The sequence below is a fragment of the Vulpes vulpes genome, chromosome 13 (genome assembly GCF_048418805.1).
Source record: "Vulpes vulpes isolate BD-2025 chromosome 13, VulVul3, whole genome shotgun sequence".
Lineage (NCBI taxonomy): Eukaryota > Metazoa > Chordata > Mammalia > Carnivora > Canidae > Vulpes > Vulpes vulpes.
The window spans coordinates 81,441,957-81,468,631 of NC_132792.1; the positions used below are offsets into that span (position 1 = coordinate 81,441,957).

The 26,675-nt window shown below is 50.2% G+C and overlaps 1 protein-coding gene across 1 annotated transcript in view; it reads right to left on the bottom strand.

Annotated features, from left to right (window-relative positions):
* Positions 1-26,675, bottom strand: part of MYO5B (myosin VB) — a 326,731-nt gene that overhangs the window by 82,638 nt on the left and 217,418 nt on the right. Inside the window, exons 11-16 of the mRNA XM_072734804.1 lie at positions 20,782-20,863; positions 20,127-20,267; positions 12,141-12,263; positions 11,114-11,197; positions 3,001-3,156; positions 2,033-2,130 (exon numbers count right to left, since the gene is read on the bottom strand). Coding sequence (XP_072590905.1) covers positions 2,033-2,130; positions 3,001-3,156; positions 11,114-11,197; positions 12,141-12,263; positions 20,127-20,267; positions 20,782-20,863 — 684 coding nt within the window. The remainder of the gene's footprint in view (positions 1-2,032; positions 2,131-3,000; positions 3,157-11,113; positions 11,198-12,140; positions 12,264-20,126; positions 20,268-20,781; positions 20,864-26,675) is intronic.

Here is a 26,675-nt window from a genome sequence, read left to right on the forward strand (position 1 = left end):
TTTAATCAGGATGCTCAGTTTTAGCTCCATTTAGCATATAGAGAAGTGAGGCCAACAGTACAGGGCTAGCTCGTGGATCAGTCAAACACTTGGTTGCAGAGCCCCAACCAGAATCCAAGTGCTCTGACCTGGCTCAGTATTCTCCCCACTTTATTACGGCAATTTGGGGCCTGAAGGCAAAAGAAGATCTTAGAAATGTGGGCCATTAGGACTAGATAGTCATCCTAAAAGCCCCAGCATCTCTCTTCATCCAGGAGGGGAGACCCAGCAGGGGAATCAAGCAGGTGGCAGGCACCAGGTCCTGAGGAATGAACTGCCCAAGGTTGCCGCTGGTTGAGGACAGAGCTGGTATCCAGCCCTCAACTCTCCTCCCTGGGGCCCCTACATGGCACTCCTGCCCTTCACACATGATGGAAGCCTCTCACTCACACCGCCCCACTAAACGGCCTCTCTTCTTCTGGAGTCAGCTGGTAAACATGTCACATGGGGAGAATTCCTAACTACTTCTCAGAAATTTGGAGGAAGAGAAGAGAGTCAACAATCAGCACACTTCAAGGCAGGCTGACTCAGTGTGGTCTTACTGACCTTTTACAGCACAAGGCCCACTGGAGCACAGGTCAAGCTTCATGAGATACTAGGAACAGTAGAGGAGAGTTCAGATACTCTTACAGAGTTGCCAGGATAAATTGCCAGAAGGAAATTATGCTAGGACTAAAAAAGGAGGTCAGAAAGCTGGGAATAAAGTGCTCTAAAAATTTAGAAATATACCTCCTTGGGCCAGAAGACAGAGCCTGGGTGGTGGCTGAGGGCCATGGACTAATGGGTTATGGAAGTAGATAAGGGACTGTCCTAAAGGCTTTGAGGAACATTATAGGCAAGATACAGAGTCTAAAACAATTTCACAGAAGGAAGAGAAAAGGGAAACCAGAATACGTTTTCAAGGAGATTCCATGAGACTTTGACCATGATTGGACATGCAGGAGTCAGAGGGAAGAATCACGGCTTATACTGTCCAACATGGTAGTCATTAGCCAGCTACAGCTATCTGAATACAACTAAAGTGACAGGATTCAGTTCCTCAGTCACACCAGCCACATCCCAAAGCACACAATAACCATACATGACTGGTGGCTACCATCTTGGACAACGCACATTATAGAGCAGCTCCACCTACCACAGAAAGTTCTCCTGGTCAGCACTGGTCCAGAGTGACTCTCAGGTCTGGGGGGTAAACAAGCTGTCAGGAAATGGTTACACCATTTACTATATAACAGACCAAACAGGAACCGTTTCTTGGGGGAAAACAAGGAGTCTGATTTCAGACACGCTGAATGTGAATCAGCCAACAAAGCTGCAGCAGGCATTCAGAAAGTCTGGTCTGGAATTTGACAGAGACGTACAGAGTTGCCGTTATACAGATTTGGGTGGGGTCAACCATGCGGGCATGGACAGAACTGGAAGACAATTTCCAAGATAGGAGTAGAAGTAGAATTTAGACCAGCAAAGGCTGAGGAGTGGGGTGGGGGAAGGTGAGTGGGTATGGCTAACTGCAGCAACTCAGAGGTAGAGGGGATGTGAGATAGAGGACCAGCCTTATGTGTCATCACTCAACACGTCACTTGAGATCAAGTTTCCCCAATGGAAGAGGCCTCCCCGACCCCTCCCACTATCTTCCCACCTCTGAATTGAACATCTGCTGTGAGACACAGGTACATCTACATTTACTGACAGACTCTTATGTGGTTCTCTGTTTGATTCAGGTGTGCACACTCCTCAACACCACTGTAGACCCTGTGGAATTAGTGACCTGTATCCTCTCATTCTCTTGAATCCTTTTAGACAGCAGATAGGTGGAACTTGGTAAATGTCTGTGGGCCAGTATTCAGCATGTGAACCGTCACTATTCATCCTGCCCCAGACCCCCCTTCAAGGCTGTGCCTAGTCTCTTCCACCTGAACCTGTAAGGAAGCCAGGCTTGATCAGCCTGACTCCATCGGAGGGGCTGCTGATCAAACCCCATGCAGGCACTTACTGGAAGGGGAGCTTCTCGTCATTTGGCTTAATGCAGCGCACGTAGTGCGGCGTCGTGGCATTTAGGGTCTCCATGAGCAGGTGTAGGGAGGTACGGAACTGGAGGGACAAGACGAAATAACACCAGTTATTTTTCCCTAACATTTTGCTGATGTATAATAAAGAAATGCCCACAGACTGGTGGCAGTAGTTGTTGATTCTATCATGGCCATTATGAATCCAGAAGGATAGGAAGAAATTCAGAGACCTAGGGTCAGATCCTATTTGACACTCTGGCCTTGCTGTAGGTCCAAAATCAAGGCCCTCCCACATTCTGGCTTCAGGACTCTTTGAACCAAACAGGGAAATCCCAGCTGCTGACACATCTAACTCAGTGTGGTAGATTAAATGAGATGAAGGGGGGGGGGGGTGTCAGTCAGTACTGGGAAATGGGACAGAAGTCCTCACAGTGACTGGAGACTGATTATTCCTAAGCCTGAGGCCTGGAGCCCCCACCTCCAGTGCCTGGGCAGCCTTTGTAAAGTTTGTAAAGTAATGTGAAACATCCAGAAGAGGCAAATCCTCTATAGTAGAAAGGTTAGCGGCTTTCAGGGCGTGACAGGTACCCTCCCCCCAACCCCCATCTTGGGAGACACACTGGACACAAAATCCCACAAAGACCCCACAGAAGGGGCTTCAGGTTTGTGGTCCACAGGCTTATTTAACCCAACCTGCAGATTCCAGGACCCTCTTGCTTCTTCAACCAGGTGGTCCTACCAGGGGCTAAGTGCACTGCTTGAGCCTATATTCATTCCCTTTCTCTTTCCTCTCAGTTCCCTCTAAAGAGGGCTTCCCAATTTCCTCCTTCAAAGAGCGCTGGTGGCTGAAGGTGCAGATGTCAAGGCTGCTTTGGCCTCCCTCTGAGTCTGCCACAGTCCTTCACCTGCAGAGAGGTTGGCCCTGCCCCACAGCTTCCTGCCAGAGGCTTACCTGGTGGCCCACAGTTTTCTTATGCTCCTTGTTGGAAGCTTTCAGGGGAGGTCTGGCAGAGCGGATGTTGATCTTGGAAGACGAGCCCTTCCCAGATGTAGTGGTGGCAGAAACGGAGTCCTTGTCATCATGAAACAGATCAGCCACCAGTGGGAACTAGAAACAAACAAGGGAAGATCACTGAACTCGAGATCTCTTGGACTTTCAAAGCAGTTTTCTGGTACCTACCCAAGAGACCTGAAGACACATCTAGACCCAAACTTGCACACCGAAGCCCATAACCACACTATTCAGAGGAGCCACATAGTGGGAATAATATGAATATCAAACAGCTGATAAACAGAATGTGGCAGATCCATACAGCGAATACTCTTCGACGACCTAAGGGAGTAAAGTCCCCACATGTGCCACAACACAGATGAACCCTGGCCAAGTGAAAGAAGTGAGACACACAAGACCACGGAGCACACGATTCCATTTACATGAAATGTCCAGGGAACACCAAGCAGTTTAGTGGAGGCCGGGGCCCAGAGAAGAACAAAGTAGAATGACTGAAAACAAGAGCAGAGTCTCTTTCTGGAATAATGCAAATTTTCTAGGATTTATAATCTCTCCTCTCTGCTCATCCTGAGAGGCGCATCCTCCACGGACCTTCCCAGCTCACCCCTCCTCACGTCATCACCATGCGCCCAGGTACCAGTTCAGGTCTGCACAGGGCCCTGAGTCCCCTGCTCACTGAGTCTACAGCCTCCTAGCCTCCCCCTCTATGGGGGAGTGGGCATGAGAAAGGATTAAGGGAGATAGTCCACGTGAGCAACAGTAAAGTGCCCAGCATATAATAAGCCCTCCAACGTTGCCCTGTTTTATTATTTTTATTAGAGGATATATATGTGAAAAATCTGTCTACACAGTAAAAGTTTTGAGCTGCAGACGAATTTTAGAGCTAGAGCATAAAGATCACCTCTTTGAGTGGTGGGTGAAGAAAGAAGAGCTCCCCGGAATCCTGCTTCCATCTCCATTTGTCCTAGCACCAAGGATGGTGGCTGGTATTCACTCACCTGGGGCTGTTGGTTACCAACCAAGCCAGGCCCAGAACCCCGGCCTCTGGATACCTAGGCCAAAACTTGTTTCAATACACAATAGTCTCCTGGTCATTCATGCCAGCAGCATTAAGAAGCTGGCAAAGCCTTGCTATGTTGATCACGAATAAATAAATAAATCTTTAAAAAGAGGGGGTGGGGATCCCTGGGTGGCTCAGTAGTTCAGCACCTGCCTTTGGCCCAGGGCATGATCCAGGAGTCCTGGGATTGAGTCCTGCGTTGGGCTCCCAGCATGGAGCCTGCTTCTCCCTCTGCCTGTGTCTCTGCCTCTCTCTATCATGAATAAATAAATAAATCTTAAAAAAAAAAAAAAAAAAAAAAGCTGGCAAAGCCTGATCCTGTGCAGAAACCCTTCACCATCACAGCAGCCATCCTTGCCCACACACATAAGGTCATGATGCTTAATGCTGAAAACCAACATTTGATTATTGTATCCTCCATATCAAGATTTCAAACTAAAACAGAGGAAACAAATTACTTCCTCCTAACCCCACTCTTAAGTAGCATCAGTTAACAGTTTTTACGCACTCAACCTTAGATTCAATGGTAATTGTATACCACAGCTCAGTGAATTCACACCACACACTAGTGAGTCATACGGGGTACAAAGCCATTAAACAACTGTGCATACACACATGCAGGCATACATGCTGGGGTCGACACGTGTTCTGTGAAGTCCTAGTCTCACTTTGTACTTTTCACTTGTCACATTGGAAGCTCCTGACTTCTGTTTTCTTCCGTAGCGATCTATATGCAGATAAGGATTGTGGTTCTTTAACTCCATGGTCTGGGTTGGAAGTTCAGTCTAAAAGCACCAACCAAGGACCTTAAGGCCACAAAGCATGTGGGATAAGCCGCTCAGGTCCATTGTCACTACTGGCTCCTCCGTGGCCGACACAGGCTAGTGATGGCATGGCTGCACTAGGGGAAGCTACGGTGTTCCTGAGTAACACATCCCCAGATCCCTGCATAGGCCCTTGTTGTCAGCCAGGCAGCTTGGGAGGTCACCCTGATGACATGAAGGAGGTCTCTCAGTCTCAGGTGCCAACAGGTGACAATTCAGTTCCTATTTCAGTATTTTCAAAATAGATCAACTTGCTCTTCTGCCCACATGTGGTATTTCAAAATCACGAACATTGCCTTCCTAGAGGGAAAAGTAACTGGGCTGTCTGATGGATAAAGACAACTCAAATAGGATTTTCAGAATCTGTGGCTAAAATATGCACGTGCCAACATCATAAAAATGAAACATTTATTAAATCCTCATTTCCATGTGCTTTCAAAGAACAGGAACTAAAGACTAGGTCCCTGAATGGTCAGGAAACCAAACTGGCTGGCTCGTTCACTTGAGTGATACGGCTGCCACATGTGTAAAAAAAAATAAATTCTGAGCTCAGAGCTGGGAACACGAAAACAAAGACAAATGGAGCCTCTTACATATCGTGGAGTTTATGATCTAGCACAGAAGGTGAACTCTCATCAATCAGCCCCATAATTAAAAGCCTGACAACAAAAAGATGATTTCCTCAAGAAATAAACAACAGATACACACGACTGAATCACAGCCCCAGGGTAGAAATGAGGAAAGGCTTCTCTCAGGAAGGGATGTTTGAGCTGGTGGGTCACTGGGGGCGGGCGGTAGGCAGAGAAGCCTGTCAGGGAGTATCTGTGTGTTCAGGGAACCAATATAAAGCCAAGACAGCTTTAGAACAAGCCTGAGGGGGAAATAAGAAGGACCAGCTCATGCAAAGTCCTCACTGAAGATTTGGGTCTTATCCTAAAAGCAATGTGAAGCCATTAAGGGTTTGTTTTGGTTTTTTAAATAAGAGCAGCTAACATCTATTGAGCACTTAGAATGCAGCAAGCATATATGAAGATTTAGTTCTTCCAATGACCACTAGATATTACATCCCACTTTATAGACAGGGAAACAGAGGTAAGGGTCCAAGACCACAGAGCTGGCCCATGGACTTGCACCCCGACAGCCTGGCCAGAGCCCAGGCAACAATAGGTCACAGAGGGGAGTAGTGACCAGTGATCTTTTGGGAAAGATCCCTGTGGCTGCAGTGTGACAAGGAGTCTGGACTCCACTGTACACAAAGCACCACAGCCGAGCAGTTTAGGGACCCAAGAGCCTACACCCTAGCAGGTCTCAGGGATGCAAGGGGCCCCAGGACAGGCACCGGGCCAGGGTCAGGGGACGTTTCAGACCTGACTCTGCCCCTTAATTAGCTGTGTGACCCAGGCAAACCTCTTAACCTTTCACTAGATTTAAAATTTCCTATCTATAAAAATGAGAGAATGGACTCAGAGGATTCCTTTACGTCTGACCCAGGCTCCTGCATTGTCTCCCATCTGCAATCTTCCCCAGTTCCCAGGTTCTGCCCATGAACACGGAGCTATGTTCACGTTCTGTCCAGGCTGAACCACCTCCCCGTGCATGTGGCCGTCCCTGTGCCGCGTCCCCCACAGTCTCCCCGTGCTTCCAAAGCAGAGCCTGATGGCGCCTTCCCAGAACCCTCCCTAGTGAATCCAGCAGCTGGAAGTGGTGCAGCTTCGTGGAGTCCTTCTCGTCACTGTCCGAGGCCGTCATCCCCATGGGCCTCCCCGGCGTGCTGCTGTTTTCCAGGACAGCACCGTCACCATTTATCTTTCCTAAGCCTCATTCCCTGCATAGTCTCCTTCATGCCTGAGGTTTCAACTACCCCCCCCCTTCAAGATGTTTCTCCAGTCTTGAGGTTCTCTTGCAACCACAACCTGCAGCTCCCACTGTCTGCTCTGTAGCTTCCTCCCGTGAGCGTGTTCTGCTGGAAACTCCAACAAGGACATAGCCTGCATGGCCCTCGCCCACCCAGTGCCCCAGGGTGCATTAGGGCGCCTGCCAACACCCCACTCCTTACTCCAATGGTCACCAGGTTCTGCCTACGGTCCCGTTTCAGCTATCCTGAATGCTGCCACCTGGCTCAAGCTGCCCCAGGTCATCACCGCAAGTGCTTCAAACTTGAGTGCCCAGCTCCAGACACACCTGTGTCCCAACACATTCTACCCACCAGCCAGTGTCTTCTCTAAACACAAACCTTATCCAGCAACTCCTCATGTAGAGACTCCTGGGTCCCCACTATCTATGGCAGAAAGCCACCATCACACATGGTAAGGGAGGACACAGGGTGTGGGAGGTGGAGGGAGAGAGCCCAGGCATAGTGGGGAGGGGTGGACACCGCAGAGCCAAGGCACATGTGAGGATCAAGCAGCCACTCGCAACAGGGAGGAGCGATTTCCACAGGGAAGTAACCGCAGGCTGAAGGCAGGTTGGCATTTTAAAGACACCAGTGATTCATTCGCCGTCTGTCATGTCTAAATACTACTGACTAGATTATAATTCACATACTTTCTAAAATGGATTTCCAAGATGTTCAAGTCCAGGGCAGGAGTCACCATGTGCAGGATGATATTGTTTCAGGAATCTAAGTTATAGAAATCATTAGTAATGGCTTTTCTCTGAAACATCTATTAACTTCTAAGGTCAAGAGAATGTATGAAAACCATACAAGGGGCTTTGAAATCAGATTCAAAAGTAAGAAGACCTTAAAATTAAAGCCTCTTTCTCTTGCTTCTGTCAAAAGCTCCTACAACAGGAGCCCTTGTGCTATAATTCGGGAAAGAACACACGGTTCAGTCTGGAGAATTTGTGTTTTATCTTAAAAGCTATGCTTTAATCATAGATCTCAGCTATTTAAACTGTGTGTGGAAATGGGTGGATCTCTGGGATGCAGAGAGGGGGAGTTTGCCAGGACATCAACTTTAGGAAAAAGCAGAACAGATGAGAAATATTGAGGACCGTGCCACCCCAGCCCCACCAACTCACGGGGATGACCTAATCTCAAGCAACCTCCCAATAGCAAGCAGCCTGAAGACTCAATGAAAAGCAGGTACGGCAAGCTCTTGCATGACTAGCAATTCATGCAGAAGAATGAACTTCTGAGGAAGTTTTTTCTTTTACTCCAGTGATGCTTTAGAGGAAAGTCTATTTATGAGCTGAGTGACCAGTAGTAGTGCAACTATCATAACTCATGTGTCTAGGGGCAGTCCTGGGAAGCAGCATCCACTGGGGTTATAAATTTCATGCTCCCTCCAATCATGAAAACACGCAGATGATACCTTTGAACAAACCAAGAACTACTCCTAACGTCATTTGTCACTTATTTCCAAGTATCCGTAGATACTGGCTTTGGTCCTCTCTGCTATTCAGGGCTATAGATAGATTTTAAAAGCCTGAGGCAAATCTATTTGAAGAGGGATTAAAAGAAGTATTAAAAAATGGTCTTTTTCAAGACCATCGATAGTTTAAGAAGAACATCCATTACAGCTATATCTGTAGCTGTTACCTCGGAAATCGTGCCTGCTAACTTCTGTAAGAACATAAAAATACCTTTCCTTTAAAACAGACGCATGAAACCAAAATAAAGACATGCTCAAATAACCATCTGATTGGGATCTCTTGCCCAGAACCTTATCTATAAAACCTGGCTGCAGACCTAATAAAAAAAAAATACATTTTCTTTTCGGGCAGTTCTTTTACGTGGCCAGTGCTGCCCTTTGGAGGAAAAGGTTCAGCCCTTTTTTGTTGTTAAAGAAAAAAGATAGACTTTCCTGTATTGGGAAGGGGATGATACCATTTTATCGATTAAAAAGTTCTCTCTCACATAGTGACCTATTCATTCTAAATATTGATGAAAGCTTTTTAACTACCAACATCAACTGATCTTAAATAGGAAGCACTCCAAATATCCTTAAAAATGTTATGTTGTATGTCAATTATATCTCAGTAAAGCTATTATACAAAAGGTATGTTTAAAAACACTTTTTAAATGAAGTATAATTAACAGCAGCATATTAGTTTCAGGTGTACAATAAAAGGACTTGACAATTCTATACAATACTCAGTGCCCATCATGGTAGGTGCCCATCATCCTTATTGATCCTTTATTTCACCCCTCTCCTCACCCATCTACCGAAGAGAGAAGATATTTGCAAGTGATATGGTAACTCAACATAAAAAATAATTGGATTTTAAAAATTTAAAGATTCAGAGAGCCCAAAACAATTTTCCAAAGCAACAGCACAAATGGTAAAGGGATACACAAAAAGATGCTCAACATCACCTATCTTCAGGGAAACACAAATCAAAACAACAATGAGACATCACCTCACACCTTCGAGAATGGCTAAAGTTAAAAAACCCAAGAAATAGCAAGTATTGGCAAGGATGAAAACAAAAGGGAACCTTCACCTACTGTTAGTAGAGATGCAAATGGGTGAAGCCACTGTAGAAAACAGTATGAAGGTTCCTCAAAAAAATTAAAAAATAAAATGAGCACACAATGTAGTAATTCCACTACTATTTACCTATAGAAAACAAAAACACAAATTAAAAAAGTACTTTTTAAAAAAGTAAATGTATTTGCCCAAAATGGAACGTGTCTGTAACCTATCAGGAACATACCGGCAGGGAAACAACAGACACATATACACGGTCATTCCTGGAGGAGTTAGAAGTCAAGCCAAGAGCAGAGAGGAGACCCAGAGCTCACGCCCATGGGCTTGTCTGAGGCACAGCGTTGGGACTCTTGGACCTCAGGAGTTGCCGTGGCCCAGAGAAGGTGGCCTTGGGCTGATGTGGTCTCCCTGACCTCTGGACATGCTGGTCTCCAAGTCCCTTCTGCTGGGGTGAGCGGAGAGACGGCTCCAGGCCTGCCTGCTGGGACACCACTCGGGATGGTGCTGGGCAGCCAACACTTACTGACAAACTCCGACCTGCACTTGAGTGCTGCCCTGGCATCGGAAATCTTAACTATATGCTCCTTTTGGAATTTTCTGGTTTTGGATAAAATATTGCTTTTTTATAATAAATACCGGGAGGGAGAAAGCTCCATCTTTGGTACTTAAAGCAGGCTGTTAATGACAAAGCCATGTTTTAAAGAGGCACTTCCTAAGTCTCTATTTATAGTTCCCCAATAACTGAGAATGCAATTAGCTGCACTATGGGCTCTTAGGCAGGAAAACTGGCTTTACTAATTACATTCTAATTAACATGGTTTTGTTTCACTGTTCTTGGTGGGAGTCCTTTAAACACCCCTTGGCTGGTAGGGTACACAGGAGTCTTCCACCCCGTACTGTGGTGATTATTCACAATGGTCTCTTAATGTCTTATCAGGGGTGCCACATGAAAGAAGCAGATAGGCCTCCCATAAAATAAAAATGCTTTAAGTAAAATCATGAATTTACAGATAGGATTTGAGATTGATCTATATTCAGGGAGATGAAAACCGACACCAACAATTGGGCACTGACTCCATGTCACAGGGCCTTGTACTGTTGTAGGTATTTAATGCTCTAACACAGAGCTAGAAACTTAAACCTCACAGGACTGCTGTGAAAACAAAGTCTTACAGATGACAGAGGCCCAGTGAACAATGAGCTTCAAAAACGCTACCCAACACGCCCATCTGCTCTTTGATCTGTAGCTGCAGTCTGTGCCAGGCCTGTTCGTAGGTCTACAGCAACCCAGGTTCGACCCCTGCTTTCTACCTTCTGGGATGTCTGGAACGGGCTCAGGGTAGAAAGCTTGTAGCCCCTGTTGCTGGGGTCTGGTACACCTGGGAGCCCCTCCTGGGTAATCTCTGAATGCCACCTGCCACCATCATGGCACGTGCTGGGACATGTGCTGGGATGGGGCTGGGGGGTCGCAACACGGTCATTGGGTCTTCAGAAAGGTTAGCTGATGACAGGGAAAGCTAGAGCCTGCAGGTGGGTGGGGAGGAGGAGGACCATTGTCTTTTAAGTCTCACACTCCAGTTTAGGAAACTGTGCACTCTTGACATGCATGACTGACAAGCCCCTTCACCTTCCCCCTGCCTGCCCTCCCAGCCCCAGGCCACCACCACCCAATCCGGTCTTGCCACATCCTGCTGTGGGTGATCCTGCCCTAGGTCCCCACCTCTGGTGCCCTTTACCTTGCTGGCCTTTAGGATGTTGATCTGCTCTTCATATACTGTGTCTCTGTTTTTCTCCAGAAAACCATCTGAAAGGTACTCCACCTGGGGCCCCAGAGGGAAACAGAAAGAGGGGTCAAGGGCTTCAGCCCAACCTGGCACCTGCTTAGCAACTCAGCACCTGTCCTCTCATCCACAGTGTTTTCTGAGGACTGGTGAGTAGCTGGGAAGCCCACAGATGTTTCCATTTATCATGTAAACCCAAGATGTGATCAGGATTCACACAGAGGAAATCGAGTATTTATTTTGTGAGAAAACATTGTTTTTAAAAAGGAGTTCCCAAAAGATAGCCTAAGGCCTCCCTGGGTGCTGAAAAGTCCACCAAATGGGTATTTGCATTTTTAAAAAGATTATTTATTTGAGAGAGAAGAGCCTGTGTGTGTGTGTGTGTGTGTGCCCACAAAGGGAAGCAGAGGGAGAGAGCATTTCCGACTCCGCACTGAGCGCAGAGCCCAGCACAGGGCTCTCTCTCACAGCCCTGACATCAGGCCTGAACTGACACCAAGAGTTGGATGCTTAACAGATGGAGCCACCCAGGCACCCCTGGAATCTGCCTTCAAGTCTGAGTAATGAGACCCCAGGTTATTTACATGCAGATTGAAAATTGGGACCCGTGGGTCAGGGCTTCCCAAACCAAACAGAAATCCATGTGGGAAAGTTCCGTGTACGCCAGGGTCCCAGGGAGGCGCCACCCAGAGAGCACCACTGTGTTCTCACGCCTCCCTCCTCCCTCAGGGCACACTCATGACTGTCTTACGTGCTCCTGCCTGAAGCCCCAGGAGAGAGGCGGTAACTGTGTGTCTAGCACAGGCCCGGGTGGCTGCGGCACCCTCCCACTGCCCGGGGCTCTGTCCGCATAGGGACAGCCCCCATGTCACAGGGTGGATGCCCTAACCAAGAGCTTCTAGGTGCCTGAACATAACAGAACCCCTCCAGCCTTGAACCTCTGCAGGGGGCTCACAGGGCTCCGGGCCACGCACACACTTACCTTATCGGCAAAGTGGATGACGATGAAGGCCGTGTTGGACATGCGGGGTTTCTGGAAGTGCTGGCTGCCAGAGTGCCGGTCATACAGCTTCTGGGCCCAGTTTTGGTCGGTTCCCTTGGGGACCTGTAGGACATATGAGAGGACAGAGGGCTCCTTGAGGAGAGGCAGGCAGCGCACTGTGGGGGGAAGATGGGCTCTGCCAGCAAGTGGACCCCACAGGGGCTAGGATCAGTTTTCCGAGTGGGACCGAGCTGAAGAAAGCAGGACTTGGCCATGGCTGCCATGGACCCACGCCGTAGGGGCTGGCAACAGGGTGTCCATAGAGGCACAGAGCCTCTGAGAGTGCTGGCTGACAGATGCAGGGGGTAGGGGGCTCAGGGTGGAGCCTGAGGATGTGCCTGCCCTCCAGTTGGGCCAGGGACCTGAGGGTCACGACCCACCACATCCAGCCCTGGTGCCTGGCCCCACTCACTCAGCCCAAAGCCTGCTGTGGGCAGGCCCACCCTCTGCTCTTCCACCACCACCGTCAGGTGCAGTGCAAGCCTGCTCTCTGCTCTGAAGCCCCTTCCGGCTACTCTTGATGTCACCTGGGAGCTCCTCACTGTGAAGCTCTCACACACGCACCAAGGCAGCTCAACGGTCGGCTTCTGTGTGTCGTCTTGTCACAACAGAGCATAACATGTTGGGCTCAAACAGGACGCCTCGCTATTTCACTTAGGGTTGGGTTCTGGGCACATTCTGGCCATGACTGAACTAGCCAACGAGCTGCGCCGTGTGCGTGTCCACCCTCCCCGAATCTAAATCTAGAAGCTTCATGACACCAAGAACCCAAAAGGTGGCTCTTTCCAGCATCTTTAGAGCTGGCTCCAGAAGTGAGTAAGCATGTCGCCTTGTTGCACACAGAACACAGAGTCACCGTCACCCCCATCCAAGCTGTCCAGGATGATGGTAAGTCCTCCATGGGGGTGCCCCCTCCTATCACCTGCGATAACCACAACACACACCCGTTCCTCAGCGACAGGTCACAACCTGGCCCACCACCCTGTATCACTGCACATTTGGACAAGGCAAGGATTGAAGGTGACCCTCCCCCTAGCCACTTAGAAAGGGTTTTGTTTGGTAAACTAATGAAATCTGGGGCATAAAAAAAAGTGCCTACACTCTCTAAAACAAATTTCCTGGATAGTAAGTGAGCCAACAAGACTTCTCTCAGTTGTCAACTTAGCATGAGTGTCGCTGAATATCCAATGCTGAGCACTGTTGATGTAGGAAGACTCCTTCTTGACAGAGGCTATTAATTGTGTGCAGTGGACAAAATACACCGGGTTCAGCACTTTTACGTATGCTGTTTTATATTTGTCTTTGAGCATTCTGTGTTTAGAAACAACAGGTACAGGACCGTGGAGTCTGCCAGGCAGGGCTACTGGAGGAGGAAAGGTGGGACTGTGAGGACCAGAGGCACCCGGGTCGACACAGGTGCCAGCAGCCAAATCATCTCGTTGGGACGATGAGAGATTGGACTTCTGCCAGTAGCCCCCACAGCCTTGTGTCTAGCATTCAGGCTGGCGGGCACCGTGAGCAAAGCCGGACAACGGTATTATGTGTATTTCCTGATGACGGCATCATTCATTCATGAGACACAGACGGACAGAGCACAAGCAGGGGGAGGGCGGGGAGGAGCAGCAGACCCTGTGCGGGCAGGGAGCCCGACGCGGGGCTCAACCCCAGGACCCCAGGATCACACCCTGAGCTGAAGGCAGACACTGACCCACTGAGCCACCCAGCACCTCAAAGGTATCTTTTCCTAACCACCCCCCGCCCCATGGACAGTAAGGCCCAGCGGGAATTAACAGTCAAGATTCCCAGATAATACTCAACAGCTAATGCCCATAACACCTATTATTGTCAGTTTTCTATAATTTTTTTAATTGATTTTATTTGAGTGAAAGAGTGAGCACTGAGTGAGCACAAGCAAGGAGAGCAGCAGGAGATGGAGAAGCAGGAGACCCACAGAACCCAATGGGGGACTCAAACCTAGGACCCTGGGATTGTGACCAGAGCTGTGACCCTTAACTGAGCCCCCCAGGCACCCAGGTCTTTATCTGTTTATTTAATTTTCATTTAATTTTCACAATAATCCTATTAGCTGGGCACGATGTCTGTACAACTCTACAGATGAGGAAATGGAGACAGAGGTTGGGTAACCTGCCCAAGGTCACACCACTGGGCCGTAGCAGAGCTGGGGTTCACACTGGGACAGGCTGGCACCAGGGCGTACACTCCCTACTTCTGGGCTTGCTGGCCTGACAACAGAGATTTAGAAGCAGCCAGCAAGACAGGCTTGGATGGAATGCACGTATCCCCAAAAGAGCTTCCATGCAAGCCCAGGGGAAGGAGAGTCAGTCCTGTATCTTGATAAGATCTGGGCTGTGGTATCGGTGACTCTGGGATATGCTGAGTCAGGTCCTTAAAAACAAATACTGCACGTGGCTTCATGCAAGTGGTCTTGCTCTCCTTCTCAATGTCCAGAGGAGCCTGGTCCTAGCTCTGTCCTCAGCTACACGGGAACCGTCCCTCAAGACCCTGGTTCCTCCGGCTGCACTTCGGGCCACGGTCACATCAAAAAGCGTAGGTTTGGGTCCATATGAAACATGCCGAATAGGCCCATGTTTAAATACAGTAAATAGATGAGAGGCTGCCCAAGACTGTGGGGGAGGAGGAGTGACCACTAATGGGACCTGTGACCCCTGACCCGTGACCTCGGCTCCACACTCAACAGACTGCCAACCAGGGGTCCTACACTTTAAATGAGGGCATTTAATGGTATGTTAATTGCGTTTCCATAAAGCTGCTAAAAATATGTCCAAGCCTAATTTTACTCGCTTATAAAATTTTTTTTAAAAATGGAGAGAGAAGAGTGAGTCCTTGCAACTCCTCCTCCCAACAGCCTGTGGACAAGCCCAGGGGCACCAGGGGCACAATTGCACACTCCCTGCCCTCCTGGCTGCAACCCCAATGCCTGCTCCAGGAGGCTTCCACCTGCACAAACACCCCTGACCCGTGTGCTCAGCACAACAGCCTGTCTGTGGGGCCCTCCCCCACACCTGGAGGAGAGACCATGTGGCACCCCTGCTGCCCTATCAGGTCCACTGGTCATTCAGCATCACCCAGTATTACGGCCAGAGAAGGGCCATCATGATTCACTAGGAGAGGGCACCTGGTGGATGCGGACACTGTGCCTGGGCCAAGCAGGGGGCTGCCCTCCAAGCTTCCCCTCCTCCCTCGGACAGCCTCTGACCTTGGCCAGTGAATCCGTCCACTCTGCTACTTCCCTTCCCTGTTGGCAGGGCAGCCACCCACCCCCACCCCCCCGCCCCTGTCTTGCACCTTTCTCCAGCATCTAAGCTGTTCCTTCTGGCATGGGCGTGAACCCTCCTTCACAAGGAAGCAGACTTGCCAATCGGCAGGAAACCTCACTCCTGCTTCACCTCCAGAAGCCTCCCTGGCCCTAGAACCTGCTCTGGGAAGGAGCGATGCTCTTCACCCACGGCCTGTGCACTCACTGCCTCCCTCCTGGGGTCATGTCCCCCCAGGGCCTATGCACTCAACTGCCAGGCCCCCAGGGACTCCCCCTCCTGCTCCCTCACAGCTGGGTCTGCTATGGGGATGAGGGTCTCATTTGTCCCCTTTTTGCCCGCCCCACCCCCCCCAATCTCCCCACCAAGTCCTAGAAGCTAGGCTGTTGCCTGGACAGCTCTCTGACCACTCCTCTCACCCAAGGCCTGCTCCCAACACTGGTCCCAGAGCTCCTTTGCATCCCCCCCTGGAAGGCAGGAGGATGTATCCCTCTCTTTGCTCAGTCTCTCCCCTCAGCCTCCACACACAGCTGGGAAACCCCGAGAGATCGCTCATGCCCTGTCACAGCCCTCCTGTCCCCAGGCCCCACCCTCCTCTGAGGCTTCAGGGTCAGTCCCCACACCCCCTGTGGACAGGGCTCCCATCCAATGGCTCTTGCTTTTCCACTTCACCAGCCACCACGTGGGTCTGGACAAGTCGGACCTTTCACGTTCTTCCAACGTGACAGTCCCCTCGCCCCCAGGAGTGCCCTTCTTCCCACTTTTGTGCTGGAAATGCCATTTGGGGGATGCTTCTCCTCACAGCAGGATCGCCTCAGTCACATCCTCCAGGGCCTCCCCACCTGCCTGAGGCCACAGAGGTGCTGCTGAACGGCAGGGTCTCAGGTACGCAGGGCCCCAGGGGCATAGGGCAGGTGAGCGGGGAGCAGGGCAGTGGGATGCTTTCCCTCCACAGGGGGGTGGCTTACGGAGGGCTGTCCTCCCCTCCTCCCCTCTACTCAGGCCCCAGGCCCTGCTCACCCGGGCAGAGCCCGCCCCCTGGCCCCTGCCTCAGGACCACCCTGGGATTCCCCAACACCCCCATCTGATAGCATCTTTACTCACAAGCACGGCTCCCAGGGGTCAAGGCGTCACTTTCAGCAAACTCGTGCTGATGCCAACATGTCGCTGGAGAGCAAGCACGCGGCGACCTCTGCTGTCTCATCTGCCCTCACTAGCTGGTTCCCCAGGAGGCAGCACTCAGCTGACGCAGGGAGGGCAGGGTGCCCAGGCCTGACCCTGGCCTGTGTCGCACAGCCCCCAGCGAGCCCCTGCAGCACACGCCTGTCCTGCCCCAGGGCCCCACCAAGGGGTCATGGGGTGCTCAGGGGCGGACTGCACGGCCCCGACTGCAGCTCTGAGACCCGGATGGCTGTTCCATGAGTCCCCATCTCGGGCCCTGGGGAGCCACCTGGTGATGTTGAGCCTTCTGCCCCGGCCACCCTGTCCCTACAGTCCTCATGACGTCCCAGCCCCGGCTCTGCCTGTCGCTCTATCTTCCCAGGACAAGTTCCCAGTTCCTCTGTGACACCGTGAGTCTAACCCTTCATCCTGTCACACACGGTCATAGGACCTAAGTCCTCACGGTGCAATTATGTCACCCTGCAGTGTGTGAGGACAACAGAGGCACAGCCGTGGTCTGAGGCAGCTCGATGGCCCCAGGACAGTCCCAAGGGGCACTGTGTCGCCTGGCTGTGGCCAGCTGGGGGAACATGCTCCCCTGCCCAGGCTCACTTCCTACATGTGCGGCAAGGCCCCCTGCGCATGTAGCCAGGCTCCCTGCAGTGCGGGTCCCCCAGGGCAGCAACCGGACGGTGTGTGAGGCCCTGAGTCCTGACGCAGGGGACACCTGCAGCTCCACCAGCTGCTGGCTGGTAGCAGCTGCACCAGGCTGCACCAACTCTATCGCCTGGAGGACTTAGACCTGGGGTTTCAAGTGCTCCTCAAACAGGTGTTCACCTTGCCCACCCTGTTCCACCTTCACCTACAGCCACCCTGAGTTTCAACACATCCACCTGGAGTAGCACAGTCCCTGCGGCACCAGCCTGACCGGCAGGGAATCCAAGCTCTGCCCACACATGCCCCTCCCCAGAGCCTCCACACAGTGGCCACCCCAACCCCCGGTTCTGTTCAGCAGTCACTCTGTGGCCCTTGGACCCTCCACCAGCCTCCCCAGGACCCAGAGCACCAGACCTGCCCACAGCCCCTCCAGCCGCAATCCACCATCTGGGCCCAGCCACTCAGCAATCCCGTCCCTGTTCATCCTCACAGCCCATGGGTACTTCCTGGGGTCTCAGGGCCCACAGGGGGCGGGAGTTTGCAGCAGATGCCATCTTGGGCTGAAATCACCTCTTTCATGAGCCTGATGCAGACAGAAGCCTCCATGGACATGAAGATGAGGCTCATCTGCATGCAGTTAGCTTTTCTAAAGTGAAGCCGACTCCAATGGGGATGCCCCAGGAGGCTTGCCCCCAGAAGGCAGCAATGGGAACACCCAAGGCTGCAAAGCGTGGGGCTCCAGCAACGTCACCCACCCAACTGTTGGAAATGGTTTGCAGCTTGGGCCTCCCCATGACCACTGTGCTTCTCTGCCGAGGCCCCACCTGCCCCTGCCTACTCCCAGCCACACCATGCAGTCTCCCCTCGCTGCCTGGCCCTCCAGCCTCCACACAGCAGACTGAGGTCCCTGCACCTGCATTCCTACCCATCTGACTTGACTTCTCGGGACACGTTCCCTTGGGGAGTGGCACCTCTCAAACCATAAGCCCAAGTAAACCCACCCCAAGCAATCCTGGATCACCTAAGGCAGGATAAATCATCAAACATCAATTAGGCAGCTGCTTGCATTGGGGTGGGGTGGGGGAAACCTTCATCCTGAAGCATCAGGTGGTTTCTAGAAAGTGTGTGTACACAAGGAGGAGATCCTACAATCTGGGGCTCAACATCACGGTGTTTCAACTAAGAGTGATGTGGAGCAGTCCAAGAGGAACCACCTGCTTTACGTGCACCTCAGAGCCTCTTCACTTTCATCACTGGGGAGGGGACAGGAGAGCTGGATCCTGGGGCGCAAGGCTAGCTCAGAGGCCTGGGGTGGACACAGGACATGGGGTCGCCTTCAGGCTTGGGATGTGGGATGGGAGGAGGTGGTTCCTGACAGGAGCACACACAACAGTGGGGGACAGGAACAGGGTCCCTCTGAGCCATCAACAGGAGCAGCTGGCAGGGTATGCTGAATCCAGGGAGTGAGGGGTGAACACAGGGTAGGGGTGCCTGGGGGGCAGGGAGGACACTCAAGAGTTAGGGCCATGACTTTGGTCATTTAGCCAGTGGCACTCCAGGCAGGGGCAGGGACAGGGTCCTACCACCTGTACTGCTACCACAGAGGCTGAGCAAGCCTCTGCACACCTGCCAGACTGAGGAACAGGCCCGACCTGGAGGGACTCAGGCAAAGCCCACAGCATTGAAGAAATGCTAAACTCGTCAAGAATGAAGGCGCACACGCTGTGGATTTCGGTACATTTCCCTTTACCTTCTACAGTTCGATTTCCACTTCTTTTCCTGATCAAAGACAATGGATGTAGGAGCACCCTCCTGGAGGGGAAAACCACCTCCTCTAACCACCAAGCCACACTCACCCCTTTACAGGCAGGATGTGAGAGGCCACAGAGATAGGCAACTGAGTCTTTTCCTTTCAATAGCAACAGTCCTGTGATTTCTACACCTTTCCGACAAGGGCTTCCACTGTTGGAGGAATACAACTGCCCTCTTATCTCATAAGCAACCACCAAACTGGGCAAAATTCTGAAGATCATTAGATCCAATCCCTACTAGTTCCCAGAGTAGGAAACCAAAGGCCCAAGAAGTTAGATGATCAATGAAACACAGATCTGAAGGGGCCCCTGGGGGGCTCAGTGGTTGAGTGTCTGCCTTTGGTTCAGGTTGTGATCCTGGAGTACCAGGATCGAGTCCCACATCGGGCTCCCTGCAAGGAGACTGCTTCTCCCTTTGCCTGTGTCTCTGCCTCTCTCTGCATCCCTCATGAAAAAATAAATAAAATCTTTTAAAAATAAATAGAAATAAATTCCAGATTCTCCTGCCCCACATTTCCAAGGCTGCCCGGCTCTCCCTACACTGGCAATCCAGGACAGTCCTGTCCTACAAAATAGAATCCACAAACACCTAGATGGGGGAATCTACGGAGGTCATCTGCCCCCAAGCCATGCAGCTCAATCCCACATAATGCATGAGGCATGACAAACACGCCCCTGGGCTGCTGATCCGCACCCTCTGGGGAGCCCGTCTAGATGTTGGGGTCTCTGTCTTAGCACCTAGCATATCCAGCTTGCCCCATCCACACCACAACCATGTTGTGCCAATCCACACCATCCAGTCTCTGCCTAGAGAGGTACACGTTCACCAACAGTTACCTTCTAGCATGTGGAAAGGATGCCATAGTGTCTCTCAGCCAACAAAAGGTAGGCTAATTAATTGTAAATGAAATTCCAGCTTTGAGACCTCACACATTCCTTTGCACCACATGGTTGCCCCTGCCCCTCCCCAACCCTGGGATGTGACTGATACAATGCTTTACCTTACACTCTTCATCCAGCAGGTCCAAGATGCCTAGCTTTGCTTCTATGAGGTCAATACAGGGCTGGTTATCATAAAAGTCAATCAAGGTCCAAGGGATCTCCTCCTTCATATATTCCTCTTGCTCTAGTTTGAATACATGCTAGGATAAGAGGTGAAAGGTCAAAGTTAGTGAACCGCAGGCACATCCTGATGTTCATCACCCCTGAGGTTCAACCACATGAGCCTGGAGTCCCAGAGAAGGGTGTCCACCCATGAGAAAGGGTATGGGCACTAAGTCACAGGCAGGACTGCAGGAAAAGAGAGCTCAGTTAGGTGATCCCCATCCCCATGTGAACATGTCTCTAGAATATTCTAGTAATCAACTGGCTTGCAATCGGGCAAATACCCCAGAAGCCCAGGATGAAGAGGTGTGGGAGTCATAGCCAAGGGGAGGTTCACTGACCCTCTCAGCCCAGCCACCCGACTCAGACATCCTCCCTGGCACAGCAGGTAATGCCTTCCTAAAGCCAGGGCACCCTCTATAAACTCCGAGAAGGTTAGGGCTGAGCTAGAGCCTGCTGACCCCGGATGGAAGAGAGGTCCCTCAGCTGCTGCTTCCAGGGAGGGAGGTGTTCCCCCCACCCCTCTCACACGTTCCGGGAGCCAGGCCCTACCGAGTTGAACTGCTGCTGCAGCTTCTCGTTCGCGTAGTTGATACAGAACTGCTCAAAGCTGTTGACCTCAAAGGTCTCAAACCTGCAGAAGGGAGAGAGGACAAGGGTATTCCTCTTATCAAATGAACCTCTGAGACTTTCAACAAGGTCACTCTCATCTCCTCTCCCCCTCAACCAGCTCCATCCTCAACCCCAGCACAAATGTCCCTCATGAGCCAGGGAGGGGTACACTCTGCACAGAGGGGGTACCTTTTCCTAGTCATGCACAGGGCCCACGCAGGCTGGCAATATGCCTCCCCACAACATAAATGAATCACAATCCAACCAATCGCCTATTATAGGCCATTTTAGCTCTTTCCCTGACGTTCAGCTGCTCTGAATGCTACAGCAAACAAACATACAGCTCTGAATTCATGATTCTCTGTAGGATGCTATCACCCTAGCAGAATCACTCTATCAGAATATAGCCTCTTAAAGGTAGAAGAAAATTAACTTCCAGAGAGGTGGAACCATTTTCTGTTATCATCCCACACCCATTACAGCCTCCACAGATCTGTTTGTCCTAATACCAGGTAAGGGTGTTTTGTTTTTCTAAATCTTTTTCATGAAGTTCACGTTCACAATTTTTTTTTATTCACACACAATTAAATGACAACCAGATGTGCAGCTCAGAAATCAACAAGAGGGTGGAGAACAACTGATTTGGGGAAAAGTGTGCAAGACCACAGGCAGGAAGACAGTAAGGCAGTTATTACTGCAGTAAGAATCCCAGGAAGACCAAGCAAGGCAGGATGTAAGTTGGTGGTGACCGAGTCATGGAGAGGACCAAAACACACTAGGGGAGAGGAAGATGAGAGGGCGTCAAGGAGTCACAGGAGCATGAAGGCAAGATTCACCCACACAGCTGGATGGACGTGGTAAAGTTCGCCAGGTCAGATGATTTACAAGTGAGTGGGGCCACCTTGTACACTGGGCAACGTCATCAGGTCGAGGCAGTGGAGGGGCAGAAACGCAGGAGGAAGAGGAGTCTTTTTTTCCCTCACGCCACTGGCTGAATGAGCACCTGACCCAGCACTCAGCCCCAACAGCTTCATGAGCTCTCACTTGTGCCCACAGCAATTCTGTTCTATAAGTGCAAGAAGCTAAGGTTCGGGCAGACTACACAATCTGTTCCAGATCAGAGTCAGTATGTGGAAGAGCCAGTCTGTGAACCCAGACAGTAATTTCTGGGGTCACATTCTTAATTTAAGAAAAGTGTCATTAAGAAAAGGAGGAAAAGACTGGGAAAGAGCAGCAGACAAGGCTACTTCCCCATACAGCAGCAGGAATATCAACAAAGGACCCAGGGCTGGGGGGCGCATAGGCTTCAATCTCCCCCTAACCCTAAATTTTTATCCTGTCATTCTTCAGTACAGACAACTAAATTTTCTCAATCTTAGATAAATTATGCTCATCTTCCCCAATAGGTCCTCCCTAATTACCAGTCCCAAGTAAAGATGTTGGAGCTGCAGGCTGATGGTGTTGGACAGGTAGCCCTCAATACAGAACAAATGCATCAGACAACCAAAAGGACTATGTCAGTGCCCAGAAGACATCAGGCCTCCCCTACCTCTCATGCCCACCTTCCCCTATCTCCCACCCCCATCAAGGTAGATGACTTGGGGATGTGGAGAATCATTTTGAGATCAAAGGAGTTGACTGGAGACACGATACTAAAAAACAGCCTTTGGTCATGCCCACATAGGAGAAATAATTGTAAGTTAATATAAAAAGATAAGATGCAAAGTCCAGGCAGGAGCTGCACTCTAGGCCATACAGGAGGGGGGAATAGTGCCCGCCAGTTATCATCCTACATTGGGTCCCCAGTCCCGGTGATGGTCCTATACATGGAGTTATGTCCTTTAGATCCTCGTTTCCTCCCCCATCTCCACCTTACCCCAAAATACGATGCTGACATCAGCAAACTCCCAGAGGAAACTTAATAGCGAGTGGGTATACTTTCAAGGCTGGGCTGAGCTCCACAGATAGAGGATTTAAGTATCTCTCACTTGTCATTTTTTAAAGGTTTATGTTGGTAGCACTCCACCAAGAACATTCTAATTTGAGATGGCCTAAAATTAGCTCATAATATCCCTATTTCTAAGATATGATCTGGTGACAATTCCTCTGCCATCTAGTGTAATTACTACAATGCCCACTGAAGGGCCAGGGATGAAGGAGGGGTTTGGGTGGCCTGGAAAACATAGAAGATAACAGACCTCAAAAGGCACAGCCAGGGGGATAGAATTCTATTATAGAGAAGTGGCCCTATCTCTAGTAATTCTCTCCATCAACAGAGATGATATTTTAAAACAAACACAATGGATCAATTTATAGTTCACAACTTTAAACTGTCACAAAGAAATTTATGTACTGGAGGGAATTGGGTTTTTCTTGTAAAATCAACGCTGAGAATGTTTAGACCAAAATCCTTGGGTGGGAGGAAGGTCAAAACACAGAGTAAAACTTGATGCTGAGATCCAAGACCTGTATTCGTGGTATATCCACTTTCCTCCTATCCCCCCAAACGTAGAAAAGCACAGAATTTCCTTCTTTCTCCTTCCACTCCAATCTCAGGGTATGTTAAGGAGCACAAGTGTCTCTAAAAAATAAGGTAGTGTCTGTTAGAAAGTGAAACTGCAATGAAAGGAGGTCAACCAGGCCTCTGAGTTAATTATTAACCTCCACAAACCTCTCACCAGAGCAGAGGCCATGCAAGGCTTTGAAGGCGGGGAAATAGATCTTCCCCTGGAGCATGGCTCAGAGGAACCCAACTTCTTAGCTCAGTCTTGCCTCTTTTACTAAGACTACACTCTACCTTTCCACCAAAGGTCAAATGACAAGATATGGGTGGCAGGTTGGATAGAGAGGGTAGGCTTCCAGCGAATGATGGTTAAAGTCAGACAAGTCCCGTCAAAGTCCCTTTTCCTCCTGAAGTCCATGAAACCTCACAAGGGCATCTTGTGTGGTCTGTTCACGATGCAAACCCTTCCAATCTCCTTACTAAATAATCCTGGGATGCTGGAGGCACCCTAGAATGGCAGGACTTGAACCCCGCTCCTGTGCTTCTCTGGGCCTGGATGCCCTCATGCAGGACCTGGCCTTCAGAGAGAGCACAGTCCTCTTCCAGAGGACCTAAGTCCATTTCCTTAATGGTGTGCTCCAGTTCCTGGCTCCTCTTTGTCCTGGGAACCCGGGCATGAGACAGAAAAATACCCACCATCTGGAAATCCTCCCCCAGCCCATCAGGCATCTGTTTCAAGAACTGCAAGGGCTGCCAAAGAGCTATCAGGAAGATCATGGAAACCTGGTACACAAAACCTCCCACGGAACAGAGATTTGATGTGTTATAGGACTTTAACAGCAGGTAAACTCATAGGTGTGATGGACAGAAAGAACTGGGACTTTATCTGAACTTTAAGAGTATATGTGGGTATCTGGCTCCCACCACTCTCCCAGGAGCTATGTCAGAAAAATTCTGGAAGGTTGAGATGGACTTCAGGGCAATCTGAGTTCCACGGCTTTCCCAGGAGTGAGTTCCCTGGCTCTCCCAGAATCGCTCAGAAATCCCAGGGCGAATCCAATAGGTTCAGAGATCTGCTGGATCTGAGAATACAGAGGCCAGCCATGCATGTTTGCCCTGAAGAAGACATGAGCAGGGATCATCTGGGCTACCCAAGTTCACAGGCACACTGTTCACAGGCTGGAAGGTAAATGTCACTGACTTCCCTTCTCTCCATTCACCACAAAAACCTTTTCATACTGGTCAAAGAGGAGAGCTGGGTAGTCTTCTCTGAATAACTAAATTGGAGCTGTAAAAATAAATCTATTTTGGAGTGTGAGACCAAGAAAACCAAATAATTTCCACTAAAATGAAGGCAAATAGTGGGCCTGAGAAGTTTACTTAAAACATATCGTTAAAGGCAACCTATGTAATAGTAGGAAATAGCTGCAAATCCTGTTTCTGTTAAGGAGTTAATATTCTGTTCAGGAGTTAATAGACAAAGAACTCTTAAAATTCAACAAAAAAGCAAATAAGTCAAAAAAATGTGCCAAGGACTTCAACATTTCTCTAAAGAGGATGCATGGTCAAGAAGCATGTGAAAAATGATCAACCCTGATCATTAGAGGAACACAAATCCAAACCACAATGAGAGATTACCTCATTCCTATTAGGATAGCTATGACCAGAAAAAACAAAAACCCCACAAGAGGTGTTGTCAAGGATGTGTACCCCTGTGCCCTGTTGCTAGGAATGCGAAATGGTGCAGTCACTATGGACACCAGTCTGCAGGTTCCTCAAAAACTTAACAAGAATCCCACAATCCCATTTCGGGGTGTATGTTGAAAAGGATTAAAAGAAGAAGTATTTGCACAGTCTTGTTGATTGTTGCATTGTTCATCGCAGCCCAGAGGTCAAAGAAACCCAAACACCCGTCAGCAGAGGAGTGGGTAAGTAAGACGTTGGAGCATTACTCAGCATTCAAAATGGAAAAAAATTCAGTCACAGGATACAGCGTGGATGAGCCTTGAGGATGTGGCGCTAAGTGACACAAGCCGGTCACAGAAAGACAAATGTGATAGGATTTCACCATATAGGTATCCAGGCACTTCCACGGTGGAGGGTGGTGGCTGCCAGAGGCCGGTGGGAGGGGAGTGGGGGTGCTTAGCAGGTAGAGAGTCTCAGTTCTCCAACACGATGAGTTCTGGGTCCTGCCGCACAACACCACAGTCACCACAGTATATTTCCTACTGCTGGGGTGCTAAGTTCTGTGTTAGGAGCTTATCTAGCTACAGTTTAAAAAAGATTATGAAAAAGGAAACCTATCGTTAAAAAGCTCTGACTAGGGATCCCTGGGTGGCGCAGCGGTTTGGCGCCTGCCTTTGGCCCAGGGCGCGATCCTGGAGACCCGGGATCGAATCCCACGTCGGGCTCCCGGTGCATGGAGCCTGCTTCTCCCTCTGCCTGTGTCTCTGCCTCTCTCTCTCTCTCTCTGTGTGACTATCATAAATAAATAAAAATTAAAAAAAAAAAAAAAAAAAAAAAGCCCTGACTAGAGTTGGATGCAATTTAAGGCCAGGAACCACTACAAGACACAGGAAATAATGTGAGGGCTGAGGACAGAGAATCCCGGCAAACCTCGCTCCCTGCCTCCTGGGGCCTGCCCATGCCTCCCTACCCCCTGCTTCTCCACATCAGGTGCCAACCTACACCCCCATCATGCACCCCGCGTCCCATGAGCCAATTGGCCACAGCCAAAGCCCCTGCCACCGTGGCAGGTCCAAGACTCAAGTCACAGACAAATGAACACCTTTTCCCCAAATTGAAGCCATCTATCTCTTGCCTCGAGGAGCCAGAGGAATGAAGGATGATGACTACCATTCATCAAGCCTGGCAGGCAAATGTCGGTTAATATAACATGAAAAGGAAACCCAGCCTCGAGGAGCCGGCCTCTGTCCTATTAACTTCCATCCCTTGCCCGGTGAGAAACGCCCGCAGGCAGCATCATAGATCCTTGGTCGAGGAGGAGAGCTGGTCCCAGGCTGGCCAAGTTACTCGACGGGTGCAGCTTGCTTTGCACTTTTCGGGGGTCTGAGGTTGGGGAGCACGTTGTAGGGGATCCATCCTCCTGCCAGGACACGGTGTCGGGACACAGGACAGCCTGGGGCACTGGCCTCTCAGCAGGGCTCACTGTAGTTGCGGTGGAAGCAGCCGTGCCCCATGTCACGTGTTATTTAGGGGTTCACAGCATTCTCGACCGCCGATTGCCCGTCAGAACATCATCCTAAGGGGAGACACGGACGCAGACTGCTGGTCCACGCGCTGCTTGCTTACGCACGAGGAAGTGAGTATC